This window comes from Aquarana catesbeiana, linkage group LG01 (genome assembly GCF_042186555.1).
Source record: "Aquarana catesbeiana isolate 2022-GZ linkage group LG01, ASM4218655v1, whole genome shotgun sequence".
In the NCBI taxonomy this organism is placed as follows: Eukaryota; Metazoa; Chordata; class Amphibia; order Anura; family Ranidae; genus Aquarana; species Aquarana catesbeiana.
In genome coordinates, this window is record NC_133324.1 from 981,916,329 (window position 1) to 981,940,566 (window position 24,238).

Sequence of the window (24,238 nt, forward strand, 5' to 3'; positions counted from 1 at the left end):
TATTTGGTCAGTTATAAAACAAACAAAAAACTCTCCTCCCCATTGAAATGAAGAAACTGATATCTCTGCCCCGTGTCTTCTGCCCCTCACCCACCTTTACTGACATCTGAAGTTCCCTCCACCTCATCTCTAATGCCCCCTTTCCTGCCACTTCCCCCCCCCCACTGTACTGATCCCCCCAGCACTGATCCCCCCCAGCACTGATCACCCCCAGCACTGATCACCCCCAGCACTGATCCCCCCCAGCACTGATCACCCCCAGCACTGATCCCCCCCAGCACTGATCCCCCCCAGCACTGATCCCTTCAGCACTGATCCCCCCAGCACTGATCACCCCGGCACTGATCACCCGGCACTGATCACCCCCAGCACTGATTACCCCCAGCACTGATTACCCCCAGCACTGATTACCCCCAGCACTGATCACCCCGAGCACTGATCCCCCCAGCACTGATCCCCCCCAGCACTGATCCCCCCGGCACTGATCCCCCCAGCACTTCCCCCCGGCACTGATCCCCCCCAGCACTGATCCCCCCCAGCACTGATCCCCCCAACACTGATCACCCCCAGCACTGATCCCCCCAGCCATTCCCTCCGGCACTGGTCACCCCCAGCACTGATCCCCCCGGCACTGGTCACCGCCGGCACTGATCATCCCCGCCACTGATCACCCTCGGCACTGGTCACCCCCAGCACTGATCCCCCAACACTGATCACCCCAGCCCTTCCCCCCAGCACTGGTCACCCCAGCACTGATCCCCCCCAGCACTGATCCCCCCGGCACTGGTCACCCCCAGCACTGATCACCCCAACACTGATCACCCCCAGCACTGATCACCCCCGGAACTGATCACCCCCGGAACTGATCACCCCCAGCACTGATCACCCCCAGCACTGATCCCCCCAGCACTGATCCCCCCAGCACTGATCCCCCCCAGCACCGATCCTCCCCAGCACTGATCCCGTCCAGCACTGATGCCCCCCCAGCACTGATCCCCCCCAGCACTGATCCCCCCTTGTAAACCCCAATCCCTATGTGGCCACCCTGCAGCTGCCAGCTTCCCTCCTCCGCCCTCCTGTTGGATTTGGGTGCTGCAGGGCAGCCACAGGGGGATCTACTCCAAATAAATCCCCCCCGCTGCTCTGACCCCCCTTCAGTGCCCCCCACCTCACTGATGGCCGGATGCCCCCTCTGTGCAGCTGGTGGCTGGCTTTCCTTGCTCCCCCTCCCGCCAGCTGCAACCTCTACTGGGGCAGGAGATCACTGCCGGGATGCAGAGCGGGGGGGGGGTGGATGATAATCATGTGTTTACAAGCCCCCTTCTATTCTTGAATGAATACAGTCAGCAATTGTTACTGATCACTTCTGTAGTCATTCTTCACCGAAGCATAGTAAACTGTGTTTACTATGCATCAGTTTGTGAATTAAATGGAGCCTCTATACAGACTCCTATCCATTCATCTACAGTGCAGAGAAAGGGAATACAGATAGTCAAGAAAGAGACATTCAATGTTTGTTTAGACCCCTGATGTCTCTCCAAAGCCCCCTCTAAAAATGAGGAAAAAAAAATTGTAACTGTATAAATAAATTTAAATTGTAAAAAATAAACCATAGTAAGGATAGACATACGTCTAAATCTCCCTTTCCTCTGAAGTCCGATCCATGTGTGGATTGCTCTTCAGTAGGGATGGGTGAACGGTTCGGGCCGAGGTTTGGTTGTTCGGATGTTCTGTGAACAGAGAATAATATGTGATGTTCGGGGAAAATTCGAAAGCCGCCAGAACACCATTAAAGTCTATGGGACAAGAACATGAAAAATCAAAAGTGTTCATTTTAAAGGCTTATATACAAGTTATTGTCATAAAAAGTGTTTGGGGACCCGGGTCCTGCCCCAGGGGACATGGATCAATGCAAAAAAAAGTTTTTTAAAAACTACCGTTTTTTCGGGAGCAGTGATTTTTTTAATGCTTAAAGTGAAACAATAAAAATGAAATATTCCTTTAAATATCGTGCCTGGCTACCCCAAAGCACCCTCCCCATGTTGAGGGCATGTGGCCTGGTACGGATCAGGAGGGGGGGCGCTCTCTCATCCCTCTTTTCCTGCGGCCTGCCAGGTTGTGTGCTCAGATAAGGGTCTGGTATGGATTTTGGGGGGACCCCTACGCCATTTTTTTTTTTATTTGGCACAGGGTTCCCTTTAATTTCCATATCAGACCCGAAGGAAAAATAGCAATTTGATAAACATTTGTGCAAATATTGACAAAAAGGTAAAAAAGTGCAGCGCTAACAAGTGAAAGGTCATTAAATCACTACAAATAGAACAGAAACTGATATGAAATATACATAGAGCACATGGATACACAAATGATTCCATATGTACCGATTGCACCCAATAATATCCAGAATAGCAGAGCATCATGCCTGGCTGATAAAATCATTAATGTCCCCTTCAATATTTAATCCAAAAGGTGAATAAGTCTGTAATTGGTGAATCCAATAAGTCTCCAGACGTGAGATCCCGCGTGTCATGGCTCCTCCCCTCCAAGGGTGGATATATTTGTCAATGATAAGGAATTGGGAACCCTTGGGGGTCTACACTATGGTGTTCTCTATAATGTCGGGGCACATTATGTTGGACATCACCACTCTTCATTTTAGCGATATGCTCACCTACCCTGATGGAAAACGCACGGATCGTACGACCCGCATATTGTTTGCCGCAAGGGCAAGTGATCATATAAAGGACATGTGTGGTGGCACAGGTACAAAATGTTTAGATGGGATATACCCGATTGGTGACATTAGATTTGTATTCAAGACTTTTACGTCCCCCACAAGAATTATATTGGCATACTGTACATTTCCTGCAAGGAAAATATCCAACTAGATAGTGAAAGAATGAAGGTCGTGTCGGAGGATTGATCGTATTGGGGGCAATCTTTCCTCGCAATGAAGGCACTCCTCTAAAAATGACTTTCGGTTGTTCCGGAAGTACAGTTCTCAGTACACGATCATTTCTGAGTCTATCCCAATGATGACGGATGATGTTTTCATTTCTCTATGTTGGAGTGAAAATGTGGTGAGCATGGAACATTTAAAGGAATTATCTTGTTCCCGAGGAGGTTTCTTTACCAACAAAGAACTCCTATCAATCCCTGCCCCTTTATTTAGTTCTGAAGTTACCAGTACTGGATCTTATCCCTTCTCTATAAATCGTTCTTTCAGTGTTGGCGCCTCAACCAAATAAGTGTTTACGTCAGAACAATTCCTACGCAGTCTCAGGAACTGGCTGCGAGGAACGGAATGTAACCAGGATTGAATGTAACCAGGATTGATGACCGCGTTACGTTTTTGTCCCACTGACAGCGGCGTTATTTTTTTGGTTGTCAACACCTGATATGGTGTAGTGTGACGTCATATCCGCTTACGCATGTCAGAACGAGGCTTGGGACGCACGCTATGGCGCCATCTTGGCCGAACCAGGAAGTAACCTTAGAATTGCATTACCAATCAATCGGAGCTGCTATTCATTATGGGGGTACTTAGCATATATAAAAACACAGTGACCACAGTGGATCAGCACCCCAGATGAAGACTCATAAGTCGAAACGCGTTGGTCAGTCATGCTGAGACCACTGTCACTTTTTATTCAAGCGCTTTTTTACTACATATACGTGAGTGTATTTCCTCTGTTTTTTTATACATTAAATTTTCTCAACGGAATTACACTATATGCCTTCCTTCTTCTTTTATTGGTGGGGCTGAATGCCCGATTCATCTGAACCTACTTACATCCAATATCCACCTGGAGGTTATATCCGGATCCTGAACCTGATGTCCTCTGGGTATATTATACCACAAAGTGTGATGGACTCACTAGGTGTACACCTACTTGAGTTCAATCCCTCCGGTAAGCATTTGGTGTTTCTGGTGGTGGATCTACTATCAAACGATCAAGTTAGTACCATATTTGATGATCACATATGAAGTTGAAGATTATCACCGATCTTTTTGGACATTTCACTTTGAAGTTTCTCTTTTTCTTTAAAGACATTTTGGGGGTTATTTACGAAAGGCAAATCCACTTTACACTGCAAGTGCACTTGGAATTGCAGTCACTCTAAATCTAAGGGGTCTGAAATGAGGGGAAGCTCTGCTGATTTTATCATCCAATCATGTGCAAGCTAAAATTCTGTTTTTTATCTTCCTTGCATGTCCCCCTCCGATCTACAGCGACTTTACTTCCAATTACAATTGCAGTGCAAAGTAGATTTTCCTTTAGTAAATAACCCCCTTTGTGTTTCAATTACAAATTGTTGGACATTTTTTCACTAAGTTTACATTACCAGTTTACCTTTATTATTTGTATTGGTTTAATGACCTTTCACTTGTTAGCGCTGCACTTTTTTACCTTTTTGTCACTTTTTGTAACTTGATCTACTGCTGTGCTGGCTGCTATTTTCCTTGTTCTTTAGACAGCGCGGTATATGTGCATTTATAGTTTGCACAAATATTGCCTAAAAAAACAGGAGCTCCTTCTTTTTATTCTACAGGTCATGTGCTTTCAGGAAATGTCTGGTTTGGGGGGTCTTTCACAAACTCTGATAGCTGGAAGGGAAAAAATAAAAAATCGATAGAAAAATTGGCAAAATGGTCCGGCCAGCCGAGTTTAAAAAGTGGAGTGCAGGGCCTGGCAGCCAAAGGGTTAAACTATATGGAAACCTTCCAGTTTCGGGTTCCTGAAAAAACAATCATGTGATTTGTGAGAAATGAGAGCGTGTGATCAGCTAGTTTCATTTTCTCTAGGTATGTACTTGTTATCCTGGGATTGGCTACAGTTCAGCCGCCTCCCTCTTGTGTCTTCTGGTATGCCGAGCTCCTGGGAGAGAAAAGGAGAGCAAAAGGCAGAACTTTATATGAGGCACATGGAAGCAAAAACATAAATAGGATAAAAAAGAGGTTTTAATAAATTCAAATATACAGTGGGGACGGAAAGTATTCAGACCGCCTTAAATTTTTCACTCTTTGTTATATTGCAGCCATTTGCTAAAATCATTTACATTTATTTTTTTCCTCATTAATGTACATACAGCACCCCATATTGTACACACAGCACCCCATATTGTACACACAGCACCCCATATTGTACACACAGCCCCTCATATTGTACACACAGCCCCCCATATTGTACACACAGCCCTCCATATTGTACACACAGCACTCATATTGTACACACAGCACCCCATATTGTATACACAGCACCCCATATTGTACACACAGCCCCCCATATTGTACACACAGCACCCCATATTGTACACACAGCACCCCATATTGTACACACAGAACCCCATATTGTACACACAGCCCCCCATATTGTACACACAGCACCCCATATTGTACACACAGCACCCCATATTGTACACACACCTCATATTGTACACACAGCACCCCATATTGTACACACAGCACCCCATATTGTACACACACCTCATATTGTACACACAACACCCCATATTGTACACACAGCACACAGCAGGTGCTGTGTGTACAATATGAGGTGCTGTGTGTACAATATGGGGGGGCTGTGTGTACAATATGGGGGGCTGTGTGTACAATATGGGGTGCTGTGTGTACAATATGGGGGGCTGTGTGTACAATATGGGGGGCTGTGTGTACAATATGGGGTGCTGTGTGTACAATATGGGGTGCTGTGTGTACAATATGGGGGGCTGTGTGTACAATATGGGGTGCTGTGTGTACAATATGGGGTTCTGTGTGTACAATATGGGGGGCTGTGTGTATAATATGGGGGGCTGTGTGTATAATATGGGGTGCTGTGTGTACATTAATGAGGAAAAAATGAATTTAAATGATTTTATCAAATGGCTGCAATATAACAAAGAGTGAAAAATGTAAGGGGGTATGAATACTTTCCGTCCCCACTGTATATATATAGATATATAATATATATATGTGGCAGTGGACCCCGTGCTAGTTTGGATGTTGGGCAGAGTTGGAAGACTTCCAGATCCTCACATACCAAAACCGGTGAGTAGAAAGAAAGTGTTTTGCAGCAATGCTGTGAGGAGCGGCTCATGTGAACCAGTGGAGTCTGCATGAGAAAGTCTGCTGCTTGCAAGTCTTAAAGAGACAGTACGCCAAATTTTCCTGTGTTTATAAGGAACTGTGTTATAGGTTGTGGGCCTGACTGCAGAGATGGGGCGGTCAAAATGCAAAAAGGAAGCAATGGGGGTTATTTGCGAAAAGACAAATCCACTTTGCACTACAAGTGCAAAGTGCACTTAAAATTGCACTTGGAAGTGCAGTCACTGTAAATCTGAGGGGTAGATCTGAGATGAGGGGAAGCTCTGCTGATTTTATCATCCAATCATGTACAAGCTAAAATGCTGTTTTATTTTCCTTGCATGTCCCCCTCAGATCTACAGCGACTGAACTTCCAAGTGCAGTTCCAAGTGTGCTTTGCACTTGTAGTTTGCACTTGTAGTGCAAAGTGTATGTGCCTTTGGTAAATCCCCCCCATTGTTTGCTGTGATGAGAGACAGAACCCTGTGTCTGGAGGGGTTGTTACCGACAGAACAAGCCCCAGACTGGTACAAGATGCATTTGGCTGCACTGGAGCAAAGACAAAAGGAAAGCAAGCCGTCACTTAGTGCAAAGAGTCAGCAGATGGGTGCGGTTGCCGTGGCAGCAAAGCAGAAATGCATCCAGCTGACTTCATACGGCCTATGTTGTCTTCTGAACATGTTGAAGACTTTTTGGATGAATTTGTGATGATTGCTTCCTACCGAGGGTGGCCCAGATACCGCTAGGCTGAATTGGTGCAACCTTTTCTGACACAAGAGTACCAAGGGGTGAACCGCTTGATGGGTTATGAGTGAGATGACTCCGATAATTATCTAGAAGACATCCAGTCTATGGAGCACTGGAAAAGTTCTGCGGGGAGAATGTGGTCTCCCATAGCAACCGGAGAAAGTCCATTTGCAGAAAGGAGGAGCTACAGCGGAGATGTACCACTTCCAACAGCTCATTCCCCACAGTTACAACCTTTTGTACCACCTGCCCCACCCTATTAGATTGTAAGCTCTTCTGAGCCTCTTAATCCTCTTGTGTTTTATTGTATTATAACTGTATTGTCTCTCTTTTATATTGTAAAGCGCTGTGGAAACTGTTGGCTCTATATAAATCCTGTATAATAATAATTTATTATTATTATTATTTTTATTATTATGGCTCAAATTCTGAGTGAAGAGGTTCACCTGATGACCCTGATGACAACAGACAGAAAATGTGAGAAAATGTTGTTCAGCCTGCAGGGGGTGATGGAGAGCACAAGAAACCAGTGGTTTCAAGTTATGGCTGCTTGTGTGAAGTGGTCAGCCCAGAGAAGAGGGCACCGTATCCAGCATCCTGCAAGGGGTGTGACAATGTGTGTGGGTCTGCTGTTACCCCTGGCAACAGGAAACCTGTTTGGCCTGCAGGGAATGTTGGAAGATCCAAGAAAGATGCAATGTTGCCCCGTGTCCATGAGGGGGCATTAGAGAGCACAGCAAAGAAGGGACAACGCCCTCAATGGAAGCTTTCCACACCTGACAACTGGATTGGTAAGACTTACAAATGTGAGAGAGAGAGAGAGAGAGAGAGAGACGGGTCCTGGGAGTATTCCCTGTGAAGTGGGAGTCCAGTGAGAAAATCTGCTTTCAGAGACTTGATGAAAATGAATACCCCGTCTAGTAGCAAAGCCCAGTTTAAAGCTGAACCTGCAGCAAGCTTGAGGACTGATAAGGACTTGTCTCCATGCAATGCTCTTTGTAGCAGAGAGACAAGGGTTAAAGCTAAACCTAATGATGTGGTATGTACTAACAATTCTGAAAATGGTGATCCATTTCTATCTATGTTGGGGTTTAAAAGGGAAACCGGTTCTGTGCAAAGGACAGGACTGATTCAGCAGAGTGCTGAAGTATATATGTCAGGGGTGACCAATGAGAGATATGTGCCATTGCCCCTAGCAACCATGACAGGTGTAACAGGGTTGTCCCTGGAGACCTCCCAGGAGCTCATGGTGTCTGAGCTTGAGGTCCCCCAGGATGACTGTGTAGCCACCCCGGCGGGTGAGAGAGAGTCTTATAAAGTAAAAAGTGATGTAATAAATATCCCACAGGCTCAAGCTGGTAATGAGCTGGGACAGCCTATGAGAGTCAGGAATGATAATGAGGAATGTATTTCTGAGAATGTTGATGATGGTTTTTCCATAGCAACCACAGGAGGTGCCGCAGAGTTGTCCCTGGAAATCTCACGAGGACCCCCTGTGTTGGAGCCGGCGGGGGTCCAGGACAGCTCTGATACTGATCAGGTGGGACACAATGGGGAAAACAGCTGAAATGATGGAGGATGAATGATCACAATGTGATGTGGGTGACAGTGACTGGTGCAGGATGCCTGCTACTAAACCACTCTGTCCACCTGTGTCTCCATGGGCAGAGGGAGCCGTACTACGGAGTGCTGGTGACTGGAGCACAGACAGGATAGACTGCGATAGTCTCACCATAAAGGTGGTGGAAAGAAATTTCTGAAGGTAATAGTAAGGTGGACACTATTGCTGCTGTGACAAATAGAGAGCCAGCAGGGCCAGTAGACACAGGTGTGTTGGCTTTTGTAGAAGTTAACCCTCTCCAGTTGGAAGGATCGGGAAAGGAGCATACATAGCAGAGGTTATGTCCACAGCAAAAGAGATGAGTAATGTTGAGTGTCAGGATGGTGGGATGATGGATAGGGACTTGGAAGGGCTCAGTGTTGCTGAAAATGAGAGGATGAGGGTGACACATGCGATTTGCAGTGCTCATGGGGAGACACAAGTTTTGTCAGTTGCCTCTGAGATGGAGGTCTCTAAGTGTCTCGGCCAATGAGCCCCTCCACATCATTAGTAAGGGAAATGAGGGTGCTTCCAGTGACAGTTGTGTGTGTGGAAGGCGTTCAGGGGAACTGCTAGAGGAATCAGAAATGATAGACATAGTGGAAGTCTCTCCGTATGCTGGTGTGATGAGGTACATTCCTGCTGGTGTGATGAGGTGCATTCCTGCTGGTGTGATGAGGTGCATTCCTGCTGGTGTGATGAGGTGCATTCCTGCTGGTGTGATGAGGTGCATTCCTGCTGGTGTGATGAGGTGCATTCCTGCTGGTGTGATGAGGTACATTCCTGCTGGTGTGATGAGGTACATTCCTGCTGGTGTGATGAGGTACATTCCTGCTGGTGTGATGAGGTACATTCCTGCTGGTGTGATGAGGTACATTCCTGCTGGTGTGATGAGGTACATTCCTGCTGGTGTGATGAGGTACATTCCTGCTGGTGTGATGAGGTACATTCCTGCTGGTGTGATGAGGTACATTCCTGCTGGTGTGATGAGGTACATTCCTGCTGGTGTGATGAGGTACATTCCTGCTGGTGTGATGAGGTACATTCCTGCTGGTGTGATGAGGTACATTCCTGCTGGTGTGATGAGGTATATTCCTGCTGGTGTGATGAGGTACATTCCTGCTGGTGCGGTCCGAGGTGCGGCTGAGCAGTGGTTGGTACATGGCACTTGTGCTGTCTCACCCGCTGGACCTCATGTAAAGGAAGGGCCCGGAACAGACGTGGCAGTAGTGGGAATTCAATCCATCACTCGCAGGGAGGTGCAGTTTGAGGTACCAGGAGACACTCTGACAGGAAATAACAGTGTTGGTAACTGTAACAAAGTGTATGAGAAGCACTGTAGAACACTGTCAGACAACTCAGAGGTATTGGTTGAGGTACCAATGGACACAGAAATGGTTAAAGAGATTGATGTGGAAAAATGTGCATTGGTAGGACAGTCGCTATTGGAGTGTTGGACAACAGGGGGCGATGTGAAATTACGGGAATTTCCCAAAGGGAGTAACTTCTTGCCTGTAGGTGGTCCCTCCATCGACACTGTCCTAGCAAACAAGAGGTCCTAATGACCATGATAATATTGAGTTGAATAACCCCTTGTGGAACATTGCTATTGAGGTTAAACTGAAGGATGTGGTGTTGATCTCAGATAGTTTAGTTGCCAAGGGTAACCACACAGGGGTTAGTAAACGTGAGAAACGGATGTTGTTGTGTCAGGTAGTGAGAGGGGTCAATCTCTGACAGGTTTTATGGAAGTGGGTCCCCAACAGTCCCTGGAGCCAGGGACGGATCCAGAGTCTAGTCTCGGGAGGGGCACTGCCAGAAAATACGTTTTTTTTGTGGGCAATTTATCGAGGAAATGGCTGGTGTTGGCGCTTCAATTATCCCAGCACCATGGTTGTTATTTCTATTAATATATTGTAACATAAAATTTAATGGTTCAACTCACCATAATGCAGAATCAGTGGGAGCCCTGAGCGTGTCACTTGCCACCGTCGCCTGGCACACATTGCGGATTATCACTTGCCACGTCACCTGCCACATGTTGCAGATTGTCACTTGCCTGCCACCAGATGCGGATTGTCACTTGCCACATCATCTGCCACATGTGGCAGATTGTCACTTGCCACCTTACTGGCCACACATTGTGGATTGTCACTTGCCACGTTACCTGCCACCAGATGCAGATTGTCACTTGCCATGTTACCTGCCACCAGATGCAGATTGTCACTTGCCACGTCACCTGCCACCAGATGCAGATTGTCACTTGCCACGTCACCTGCCACCAGATGCAGATTGTCACTTGCCACGTCACCTGCCACCAGATGCAGATTGTCACTTGCCACGTCACCTGCCACCAGATGTGGATTGTCACTTGCCACGTCACCTGCCATACCTTGCACATTGTCACATCACCTGCCACCAGATGCAGATTGTCACTTGCCACGTTACCTGCCACCAGATGCAGATTGTCACTTGCCACGTCACCTGCCATACCTTGCACATTGTCACATCACCTGCCACCAGATGCAGATTGTCACTTGCCACGTCACCTGCCACCAGATGCAGATTGTCACTTGCCACGTCACCTGCCACCAGATGCAGATTGTCACCTGCCACGTCACCTGCCACCAGATGTGGATTGTCACTTTCCACGTCACCTGCCATACCTTGCACATTGTCACATCACCTGCCACCAGATGCAGATTGTCACTTGCCACACATTGAGGATTGTCACTTGCCACGTCACCTGACACACCTTGCGGATTGTCACATAGCTGCTAAGGTGGTGTTTTGCTTGCCTCTTTCTTCCTTGTCCCAGATCAGGCAGCAGAGAGATAATGTAATCTCTCTGCTGCCCACACTGCCTGAACAGTTACTGCAGGGATGCGGGGCAGTGAGAGATGATGTCATCTCTCTGCTCCCCTGCACACCGGCTCGCTGATTGGCCAGCCGCCCCCACTCACACCTAGCCTGCTCTCACCCGCTCAAGCCACCCGGTCTTTCCGCAGAGCCGCCCGCTCCCGCATCCGCTCGGGGAGCCATCCGCTCTGGGAGCCGCCCGCTCCCTCATCCGCTCGGGGAGCCGCCCGCTCCCTCATCCGCTCTGGGAGCCGCCCGCTCCCTCATCTGCCTGCCCGGCGCACAACAAATTTCTAGGGGTGGCAATTGCCCTGTTGCCCCCCCTCTGGATCCACCCCTGCCTGGAGCGTAGGTCTGTGGAAGGGGGGGGAGGAGGATCCCGTGGCCAGAAGGTAGAAGGGATAGATTAGTGGGAGCCCACGGTTCAGGAAGAAGTACTGGTGTAAGCACACCCGGAAGAAGATGTGGGTGGAGAGCCCCTTTATAAAAAAAGTTGGGCAGATTAGGACTCCTGCTGCTGATAGTTGGCACAGAGGTGCCAAGGTGAAGTGCTGGTTGAAACATACCCGGAAAAAGAAATGGGCCTACTCTGCTAATGGCTAACACAGAGGTATCCTATCCATGGTGACGGCTTTATGTTCCTCCCTCCGGTTCGAAACCAGGGGGGAGGATATGTGGCAGTGGGACCCCATACTACCTGAAAGATTGCTGGTTTACACCAGATTTTGGAGAGACGGGCCCTCTGATTGGACAGCTGTGTGTTGGGCTATTTAGTTGTGACCTGACTATGGCTCAGGACCCCACAGACAGGAAGTCTGTACATTGGAGTCAGGGGGACTCTCATTCCTCTGCAGGAGTCAGAGGCTGCATGGGGTGAAGTCAGAGCATGCATGTCTGCAGGAGGCAGATGTACTTTGTGACAGAGCAGCAAGGCGCTGATCAGGAATAAGTTAGGAGAGAACTTCACTCTAGGAAACTCTTTTGTTCTAAGGAGCAGACCTAAGGCCTAGGCTACAGGCCTGAAGCAGCCGGCAATAACCTAAGCCAGGAGGCTGAAGCATTTGGAGTCTGTAAGATCCAGTAATGGTGGAACCCCCTGCGTGGGATACTCATGTCTTTGTGAACCTTTCTTTTTGTTCTTTTAAATAAAATTGGGCTACCACATCCTTATAATACAGGTTTGGACCGGCGTACTCCCTGGAAACGCACCTATCACTTGAGTCTGATCACCCCAATCTTAAAAAAAAATATATAATTTATATTTATTTATTTTTCCACATTGCAAGTGTGTAATGAAAATGGTCTTTACATTTTTAGAGGAAGTGGTGATAGTGGGGGGGGGGGTGTTATCTTCTATTCTAATGGCAGGTTTAGGCTTGTTCTTAAGTAAGACATTTTTTTTTTTTTTTTTTAACTGAACAATCAGATTGTATAGTGTATGGCCAGCTTTAAATCCAGTAATCTTTTTTACAATTTTTTTTTTATATTAATACAACACAACAGACACATTTCACATTCATCTTGTTCAGATACAGCAAAACTACACAATACATAAAATAGCCTCACAAATAATAATAAAAAAAAAACTCTCATCTCAGATCCGGTAGCCCTCTCTTTCTCTCTTTTTCTCTCCTCTTCTCTCCTCCCCCCCTCCCCCCCTCAGGAGACTCCCATCAACTAATATCCCCCCCCCCTCGGGAGACTCCCATCAACTAATATCCCTCCATTTTATGGCACCTCACATTTCCAGGCCGAGGACCTCCACCCAGTTTTTCCAAATAGCCTCAAACTTCCCTCAGCCATTTCTATGTAGAAGAGTAAATTTCTCTTTTATTATAGTTTCTTTTATTTGTGATCTCCATTCTTCCACTGTCTGTGTATAAGAAGAGATCCATTTCTCTGCAATTATCTTATGTGCCTGGAAGAAACTTCTTCTCATTATTGTATCTTCAGTATTTTCATCAAACTAAATTCCTCCAATATATTTATTATACAAATTCCAGGATCTACCGACAGTTTGATTTGAAGCTCCTCATTAATAGTTATAAATATGTCCTGCCAATATCGGTGGAGTTTAGCGCGTCTCCACAACGTGTGTATTAAGTTTGCCGGTGATCCTGCCATAAATTCAATCCCTCTTTTTTTGATCCTGCCATAAATTGAATCCTTTTTTGTTGATCCTGCCATTAATCTTGACTTTACATTGTGTTGCTACCACAAAGTATTTTACTTGAACATGAATCTGCATTTTCACCTTCTTCTCCTATGGAATATATTTCTCCATTGAAGTAAAAAGGTCCTAATATCTCATGTAGGATTTTTTTTCCTTAAACCCCTTTTTCTGATCCTTCTGAGTTTTAACTTTTTTTTATTGAAACCCTCTACCTGCATCTCCTCATTGTCTCTCAGTGATTTCTCCATTTCGGCCTCCGGTTCCCTCCTCCTTTGCCAACTCATAATCTGTTATCCTTTCCTTTTTTGATTAATATACTTTTATAAAAAAAGGAAATTATTTATCTTTTCAGATAGATTTCGCAGATAAAAGAGTAATTGGCAACCATATGTAGCAATCAGGAACAGTTTCATCAGTCGGCAACAATTCAGAGACTTAACAATAATTCGATAGTTTTGCAGTAATTGTATTGATCGTCTATTGGCAGCAAATCAATAACTGTAATGATTTAGCAATTAAAGTCATTGTAAACCCTTTATAACCACTTTAAACTACAGACAAACCTATAATTAGACTTGCCTGGAGCTGCACTGGATATTTCCTATATACCTGCACAGTTTAGGAGATATCCCTGTATTTTCCAACATCATGTGGCACATGCGCACTTAAGCCAACTGAAGCAATGGCAGGTACGTGCCAATGCTTCAGTTGTACTGTGCTGTTTGCGGCGGCTCCCGCGCGCATGTGCGGGAGTGACGTCATTATGACTCCGGCCAATCACAGCGTCGGAGCCGTGATACCCGGAAGCAAGCCCCGGGCGACATGTTGGCGGCCTGAGGGGGAGGCGAGGATGGCTGCGGGGGCTTCATTCTCAGGTAAGTAATTCATAATGAGCTAGTATGCATAGCATACTAGCTCATTATGCTTTTATCTTGCAGGGTGTGTGTTAGAGTTTTTTTTTTTTTTTTGCAAGAGGGTTTACTTCCTCTTTAACTTGCAGTAACAGTTCATTAATTAACAGCAACTATAACTATCATCTGATGACATAAATTCTGCTCTTTATCAATGAAAGGCTCAGGTGTGGATGTGAGGTGAGCTGAGTGGACGGTCATTTGCCGGCTCTGCGATGTGCGGCTTTCATTCAGAGGAGCTTTGATGCCGCTCCATTCCGAGGGGATGACGAAACAACTTTACCCCGCCTGGCTTAGGAGGATGTTGGCAGCGATGTCAGAAGTGACTAAGCTACTAAATGATTATTAGCGATCATTGTCTCCCCCCCGGTACCCCTCCACCATGACTGTTTGCTTGTCTTATCAGCCGGGTCTCTGACAGCACATCAGCTCATCGTTGTTCATCAGCTGTTTGCTGTCTGCTCACCGGCTTCACCAGACCTCACCATCCCTCACCAGACCCTCACCGACCCTCACCAGACCCTCACCATCCCTCACCAGACCCTCACCATCCCTCACCAGACCCTCACCATCCCTCACCAGACCCTCACCAGACCCTCACCAGACCCTCACCAGACCCTCACCATCCCTCACCAGACCCTCACCAGACCCTCACCAGACCCTCACCATCCCTCACCGACCCTCACCAGACCCTCACCAGACCCTCACCATCCCTCACCATCCCTTACCGACCCTCACCAGACCCTCACCATCCCTCACCAGACCCTCACCATCCCTCACCAGACCCTCACCAGACCCTCACCAGACCCTCACCAGACCCTCACCATCCCTCACCGACCCTCACCGACCCTCACCATCCCTCACCAGACCCTCACCATCCCTCACCAGACCCTCACCATCCCTCACCATCCCTCACCATCCCTCACCATCCCTCACCATCCCTCACCAGACCCTCACCAGACCCTCACCTTCCCTCACCATCCCTCACCGACCCTCACCATCCCTCACCATCCCTCACCATCCCCTCACCATCCCCTCACCATCCCCTCACCAGACCCTCACCATCCCCTCACCATCCCCTCCCCATCCCTCACCAGACCCTCACCAGACCCTCACCAGACCTCACCAGACCCTCACCAGACCCTCACCATCCCTCACCGACCCTCACCAGACCCTCACCGACCCTCACCAGACCCTCACCATCCCTCACCATCCCTCACCATCCCCTCACCAGACCCTCACCGACCCTCACCAGACCCTCACCGACCCTCACCAACCCTCACCATCCCTCACCAGACCTCGCCATCTTACTTGCTCTGCTTGATCCATTGGCTTTGATGGCTGAAATTCCTGAACGGCTAAAACTTCTTCCTCAGCCTCTGGAGACTTAGAGATCATGGGAGACGAGAGGAACTTTGAAGGAGAGAGGGGAGAGGAATGGGGGGGCTGCGGTGGGTGATATTAATATCTCCTTCCTTGCTCCGCTTTGCTTTATTACACTTCTCCACAGTAATGAGACCCACCACACAGACCTCATATAGACTCGTGTCAAAGCAGGTCCACCATTCAAACCTTCACAAACTTTCTTCCTTTGGTGAGATCTCAGCTACTTGCTCTCCATATATTATTGAAGTGTTGCTGATTTCAGTCAAATACTAGAAGTTCTCTTAAGCTGGTGGAGCTGCTGCTGTGGGAAAACCATTTATGACTGAACTGCTGCTAAAGGTAAAAGATTCCTAATCGCTGTTCTCTGTTGGTGAGAGAAGAACTGCAGACTTGTCACCATTGATGGACTCTTCTAATCATCGGTAATAGACCCGGATGATAAGGATGGAGCCATATGAATGCTGTCAGCTATTGAATTGTTGCTGCAAGATAATTGCTGAACTGCTGTTATTAGTTGATTGCTATAATTGTCGCTAATTATGAAACCCTTGCTGCAAGTCAGTCGCTGAATCGCTAAAGTGTGGATTTACTGCTATCAGATCGCTAGAATTGTTGCCAATCACTGAAAGGCTCCAGCAAGTTACCTGCCAAATCACCACACCGGCTGGAATGCGGCTGTCAGATGAACGCCAGAACTGCTGATAATCGCTCAACTGTTGCTACCAGCTATCTGCTATAATCGCTGCTAATTGCTATATATATGGCTGCTACTGAATTGTTGCAAGTTAATCGCTAAATTGATAAAGAGCAGAATGGCCAGATTTACACACCTAGTTGTTGGCATATTTCTAAAATTTCTAAATTTTATTCTTTAGAAACAGAATTTTGGACTAATGGCCTGAAAAGGATGGAGTGCTGGCTTTTTTATTTTGCAAGGTTTTAAACCATTTACCAATTTACCGTCTTCTCTCCTTTTCTATGTGTCTTTCCACTTTTCAGGGTAAGAAGATCTCCTCTTATGTGTCCCATTAAAGTGGAGACTTTCCTTTGCACACACCTTAGAAGGGTTTGTATGAATGAGGCCCCTGATGAGGAAATCAAAGCCGCCATTTCTGGGGCTCGAGACAAACTATTCAAATCAGCCAAATGTTGTGCGGTCCCTTCCAGACAATTAGAAGAACAATTCAATCCAGAAATATTGGAAGACATTGCAAAGTTTTTGGAGGACAGAGGACTAACTGTAATAAACAAACCGAGCTTAACAAGGTATGTAAGGTCACCCTGTTTTCTCTTCATCTTACCACACCGGTTACAATCTAATTGGAATTGAGTAATGTCAGCGATGCGCGTCCTTTTTTTATTTTTATTTCTGCAATAACCTCCAAATCAGGACAAGTTTCAGGGTGTACACCCTTCTTCAGGCAGTACTAATACACAAAGTTTTATCAGGGTGTTAAGACTCTCTGAAGATAAAATCAGATATCTAGCAATGGTAAGTAAGCTTGGATAGTGAGAAAAGGCAGAGAAAGATCGATGGGGTGGGAGGAGGGGAGAGTCGGAGTTGAGAGGTCACAAAACTGTTGGATAAAGATGTAAAAATACAGAGGCCTGCATTTAGTCCATTGTTTTTGCAGATAGACTCATCATTCAAATATTTAACTTTCCTGGGTAGTTTTGAAGAGGTAAACCATTCATGTCTTTCATAGTGTGGTCTGGTTGTGAGAAATGTCCCACACACTAGAGCCGTGTTCCTCAACTCCAGTCCTTGAGGCCCCCCAACAGGTCATGTTTTCAGGCTTTCCATTATTTTTCACAGGTGATTTGATCAGTTTCCCTGCCTTAGTAATTACCACAGCCGTTTCCTCTGAGGGAAATCCTGAAAACATGACCTGTTGGGGCGCCTTGAGGACTGGAGTTGAGAAACTCTGCACTAGACCACACTATGTAAGACATGAATGTGTTCTTCTTAAAGTTATTCTTCTGTACACAAAATATAATGGACTAAATGTGGACCGCAGTTTTCCAAATATTTATCCAGCAAATGTAAGTACCGTATATACTCGAGTATAAGTCGAATTTTTCAGCACATTTTTTTGTGCTGAAAGTGCCCCCCTCGTCTTATACTCGAGTCAAGTACTTTTCTGCAGCAAAAAATTTCATTTTCTGAACCGACTTTGGGGCCCCGTATCTCAGGGCCACTTAGTGTTAGGAACCCCAGATTTGGTGTGCAAACCCAGTAGAACTGGTCCCATAACATATCCAAAGATGAAGTTCCTAGCACTAAGTGGCCCCGAGATACGGGGCCCCAAAATCGGTTCGGAAAATGTCATTCTCTGCTGCAGAAAAGTGCTTGACATTTTCTGAACCGACTTTGGGGCCCCATATCTCAGGGCCACTTGGAGCTAGGAACCCCAAATTTGGTGTGCATAACATATCCAAAGCTGGGGTTCCTAGCACCAAGTGGCCCTAAGATACGGGGCCCCAAATCCGGTTCGGAAAATGTCATTTTCTGCTGCAGAAAAGTGCTTGACATTTTCTGAACTGATTTTTGGGGCCCTGTATTTCAGGGCCACTTGGTGCTAGTAACCCCAGCTTTGGAAATGTTATGGTGCTAGTTCCACTGGGTTTTCACACCAAATTTGGGGTTCTTAGCACTAAGTGGCCCCAAGATACAGGGCCCCAAATTCGGTCAACTGTGTCCATCTGCAGCAATGTCATTTCGGGACCCTTTGGGTTCAGAGACCCCAAATTTTGGCTGCAGCTAGGGGGGCATCTAGGAACCCTTAACTACCAATTTTGAAGTTCAGGGGACCTATGGCTGCAAATGGGCACAGTGATGCTGCAAATGGGCATTGTTTACCCTCTTTTCCACTTAAAGTAGCTGTGCATTTCTCACCCTCGTCTTATACTCGAGTCAATAAGTTTTTCCCATTTTTTTGTGGTAATTTAGGGCCTCGACTTATACTCGGAACGACTTATACTCGAGTATATACGGTAACTGTAATAAGTGTGACTCCCACCTCTGTGACTCTCCCCTCCCCCACACCATTTCATTGCTCTCTTCCGGTCTTCTCTCACAACTCCCTGAGTTTTTGCTTTTACAATTGCTGTGTGTTTTATTTTTTTTAGAGATTCTTTAACAGTATACTTGTGTATTAGTACTGTTTGGACCTTGAAGAAAGGGGTACACCCCAATAGCTGGCCCTAAAATTTTGGATGTTGGTGCAACTAAAGTATCATGGACAGTACTCAGTTTTTGTAATGTGCACAAATATGACTACAATTACATCAATCAAATTGTAAAATCTCCTTTAGATCTGCAAACTAGCTGTTTGAATAGTTGAAGAATGTTTGTTTTAATAACCAAATCAATCTGTACAAAGTCCCTTGCATAGAGGTTTCCTTTTAATACAATTAGCTAAAGTTTGTCCCTTCCAAGGAATAGAATGCAAAATTCCAAAACGTTTTGGCCCAGTCTTTTTCGGTAGTTTCGTTTTAGAGTTGGTCATTTTTCATTTCCTCGTTTTCCAACATAATTTTCTTTTGAACCGTTCGTTCTCTCATGCTCCTATCTGATGTTCACTTGAGTTCTTTCTCTTGATCTCACTTAGACGTTTTACCACACTCTCCCTCTATCCAACATGGTGTTAATTAAACACATTAATAAAACTTTACTCGGGTTCTTAAATTATCCCCCCCCTCCCCAAGAGTCCAAATGGAACATTCATCGGCAACCCCAAGACCTCAGGTTAATACAGCAGTCACACCATATGTGCCAAATCATGAAGATCCAGGGAGAGTTCAGGAACCATCTGTAGAAGGCTCCACAACATTGCAATGTTTAATGAAGACTCGTACAACCTCATCCCCATAAGGGACTTATTGGCTGAAGGACAGTCAAGGACTGCCATGGTTTCACCATGTGTGTCTGAAGAAGCTTCCGGTTCCTCACAATGCACATGGCCCACAGTGGAGAAAATAGTGCAGGAAGAAGAGGATACAGGAGATGATATACCAGAGGTTTATGGGGTTTCACAGTAACTATAAAATTTTGTTTACAATTTTATCTGCATCAATTCAAACTCTCCATTCTTCTGCATTTCTAATGTTTTTCTAATAAAGGATTCAGTATACAAACTGGACCTCGAAGACACGATTACACATGAGAAAAGGAGGACTCTATGAAAGGCATTCTTTGAAAGCACCAATGCTCAAGGAGTTTGCTACATATTTACATGAAACTTTGGAGAACTATAAACAGGAGGTATGAAACCAGTACTGTACTAGATTTGGTTACCAAACTGTTAATGGATCAAAATAAAAACCTTTATCCTAGGTTCAGACTAGTGCGATGCAGGAACCAGCGCCGGTTGCCACATCTCTCCCGCAGGCAGGTCACACCGCCCTCTGCCAACCACTGCGGGTGTCATTATAATGTTAATGACACCCCCAGAATGGTTCACAGATCACAGTGTGAACTTTGAACTCGCACAGGAATCGGACTGCTGAGAACACCCATGTGATCCGATTCCAGTGCGGGGAAAACACAAATCCCTGCACCATTTTCTGTGCAAATCCAATGCATACAGTTAATGCATGCGAATACAACTGTATGGCTGAACTCGCATTGCTCAGACATCGCATGTGATCGGCACCTACGGTGCGGGTACGAATCGCATGCTATGTCTGAGATCACACTAGTCTGAACCTAGGCTTAAATGCTGAAGAGGTCTTTCCAGGGGAGTGCCTTAGAGTGTGGCTCCACCTACTGGAGACAGAAAAACACGATGTTCACAAGCTCAGAACAGAAGCCCCTTTCCTTCAGGCATTTCTTGTGTAGGGTTTCTTTAGGACCCAGGGGTGAGTGAAGGGGGGGTCTGTTTGGGACGTCAGTTTACACATGGGGGTGTTACATAATGGACTGACCCAATGTCCTTGCTTGAAATTCCAATGCTGCATCTGTCCAATGGTGCTCCGTCAGAATTGGCGACCCATCAAATTATGTAATGGAAGGAACGTTCTGTCAGATGAATACTTACTGCACATTTGTAGCAGGTTTGATAATGTGACAGAACACCTGCAGTCACAAGGTGGCAGCGGACATTTTACTACACCCAGCTAAGTCTTGAATTTCAGTCATTTTAGCAATAAACTGAGTGGATATAAATGTAGTATGTTGAAATCTGTGATGCCGTTTTGAAAATAGCTGGATGCCAGCAGTAGGAAGCTGGCAGAGGCCATGATGGTACACCCCGCACTGGTCATCACTAAACCTTTAGACTGAAAGTGTAACCTGAAAACAGCATGGCAGATCTCCATATACTATATTGAGTCATATATGATCACTTTATTTGTTAAAGGACTGAAATTCAAGACATAGCTGGGTGTAGCAAGATGTCCACTGTTGCTTTATGTCTGCAGGTGTTCTTTCAGATTAGCAAACCTGCTCATGCAGCGTAAGTATTCAGCTGACGGAATGTCACTCCCATTACCTAATCTGACGGGTTGCTGATTCTGATGGAACACTGGCTCTAACACTGAGAATCGAGCAAACCCTGCCAATCGCTTGGTTCTCAGAGCTCCCTGAGCAGAGAGCTGGTGACTGTCAGTCGCTGCTCTCTGCTCTGCCCCCTCCTCACTCACTTTAGTGCTGGGCTGTGGAGGGGGCAGAGCAGCCGGCTCAGGTTCTCGGTGGCTCACTGGGAGCCTGAGCTGGGTGCTGGTCCAGGGATGTGGGCAGATCCCCACCATATGGTCATGACCCTTCCTGAGCATGGACTGGCTCTGTGACATCAGCCGACAGCGGGCTTCAGCCCACTAAAAATGGTTCACAGGAGTGCAGAATGAACTGTGATCCACAGGAGAAGTACAGCCAAATGAGCTTTGACTGTACTTCTCCTTGAATATGCCAGACAGATTTTCCTCTAAACGTATCAATCTGCTTCTCTGTGCCAACACTGCAGTACACCCTTCATCCAATTTATAATCAATTATGTTTTGTTTTCCCCCTAGGTTGAGGATGTGGCCAGTTTCTTATATTTTATGAATCCAAAACGTGTAAACCTACATTTTGTGAAGGACATAGGAAAAGTAAATATATATTTTAACTCTTTGAAACATCCCCTTAAGAACCGGACCATAAGTGGCTACTTGAAGCACGTGAGACGCTTTGTAACCTATCAGTTAAAGGGAACTGATCTCTCTGTGAAAGATCCTGAACTTTTTCTACATTGTACATTTTTTATGAACATCACCGACGATATACAAAATAGGATAATGAAGCTCGTATCTCATGAGAATGTCGGTAAAAGGTAATCTAATCTTTGGTTGTGCCGATTATTCTGACTTTGTCATTTCTTAGAACTTCCTGCAATGCTGTACCCTTCACATCAATTACAGGTTTGAAACCTTGATGACTGCCTCCAAAACTCCAACCGAATGCTGCTGGAGGTAGCAAAGGAGACCTTTCTGGAAGCTAATCGGGAAAGACCAAAATAAAGAGAATTTGGAAGTGAGCACCAAGTGTGATATTATATATTACCTGGAAGCAGTTCTGGTGCTTAAGCATCTTCAGAGACCAGGGGTGGTTAAGAACATGACAGTAAGTAAAAAAATGTTACATAGTAGGTAAGGCTGAATAAAGACAAAAGGCCATCCAGGTTAACCTGCACATGTGTCAGTGTCTATATTTCCCATATCCCTGTATGTTGTGTTCTTTAAGATGCACATCCAAGAGTCTCATAAAAATATCCATACTCCCCGCAGCCACCACTAATTGTGGAAGAGATCCACATCCTCACTGCCCTGACAGTGAAAAAAACCTGCACAGTTTAAGGTTAAACCGCTTCTCCTCCAATCTCATTGTGTGTCCTCTTACACTTCCTGAGACTGAATTGTTTTTCTATATGCTGGGATCACCATTGAGGTCTTTGTAAATCTCTATCATATCTCTTCTCAAGTGTTGTTTCTCCAGCGAGAAAAGATTTGGGGTTTGCAGTTGTTCCTCGTAATCGAGGTCCTCCAGTCCCCTTATTAGTTTTGTTGTCCTTCTTTGGACTCTCTCCAGTTCCAGCACATCCTTCCTGAGGACTGGTGACCAGAACTGGACAGAATACTCCACATGTGGCCTAACCAGAGTTTTATTAAGTGGCGGGATTGTAGTTTTATCCCTGGAGTATATCTTTTTTTTTTTTTTATGCATGCTAATATTCTGCCGGCTTTGGTAGCTGCAGCTTGGCATTGCATGTTATTGCTCAATCTGTCTTCTACTGGGACCACCAGATCTTTCTCCATCCTTGATTCCCCCTAGGGAGTAGTTTGCATTTGTTTTGTGCCCCCCCCCCCAAGTGCATTACTTTACATTTTTCCACATTAAACCTCATTTGCTATGTATTTGCCCACTCCGTTATTTTGTTAGGTCTTTCTGTAAAATTTCTATATTCTGATAAGTTATTTTCCTGCTTATTTTTGTGTCCTCAAACTGAGATTGAGCTATTTATCCCATTCTCTATCATTTACTAATAAATAGAATAGAATTGGTCCCAGGACAGAACCTTGGAGCACCTCACTTACCACTCCAGACCAGTCTGAGTACACGTTATTTATCACCACCCTTTGAACCCGTCACTGTAACCAGTTTTTGACCTAAGAACAAACATTATGGTCCACGAAGAACAAACATAGTCCACGCCTTCAGACCTCAGCTTTTAGATTAAGCGTTTATGGGGAACTGTATTGTATGCCTTTGCAAAATCCAGATACACCAAATCCACAGGTCTTCCCCAGTCTAGATGGCAGCTCACTTCCTCGTAGAATGATAACAGATTGGTCTGCCAAGAACAACCTTCAGTAAACCCATGCTGCTGATGATGACTACTTAAGATTGTTTCCTCAGTAAATTTTTGGATATAGTCCCTTATCCTCCCTTCGAATAATTTACCAACGATTGATGTTAGACTAACTGGCCTATAGTTCCCAGGGATTTGTCTCTGTCCTTTTTTGAATATTGGTACATTGGAGAAAAGCCAATCAGCTGGTACCAATCCTATCCAAAGATTAGGGACAATGGTTTGGCTATAACCTGACTGAGTTCTCTGAGGACTCTCGGGTGTAAGCCATCTGGTCCTGGTGATTTAATTGTATTAAGTTTATCTCGTCTTTCCTTCACTCTGGCCTCTGTTAGCCACAAGGGTACATCCTGTGATGTTTCACCAACACTACTTCCTCAGTCGGTATACCCCCTCCTTGTGCTGTGTAAAAACTGAGGAGAAGACATTTAGTACAATCTCTGGGTCATCCGTAACCATCCTCCCTTCCTCATCCTTTTATTTGGGCAATATGCTCTGATTTTGCATTTTTACTGTTAATCTATTTAAAAAAATTCCTTTGGATTTTTTTGTGTGTCTCTCGTAATCATTTTTTGCCACATTTATTGTGTTCTTGCACCTCCTTATTGCATTCCTTATAGTGTTTGTATG

At 45.7% G+C, this 24,238-nt stretch overlaps 1 protein-coding gene across 1 annotated transcript in view; it reads left to right on the top strand.

Moving 5' to 3' along the window:
* Positions 1-24,238, top strand: part of LOC141129063 (uncharacterized) — a 162,578-nt gene that overhangs the window by 72,256 nt on the left and 66,084 nt on the right. The window contains exons 5-6 of the mRNA XM_073616811.1: positions 8,181-8,372; positions 21,774-21,851. Coding sequence (XP_073472912.1) covers positions 8,181-8,372; positions 21,774-21,851 — 270 coding nt within the window. The remainder of the gene's footprint in view (positions 1-8,180; positions 8,373-21,773; positions 21,852-24,238) is intronic.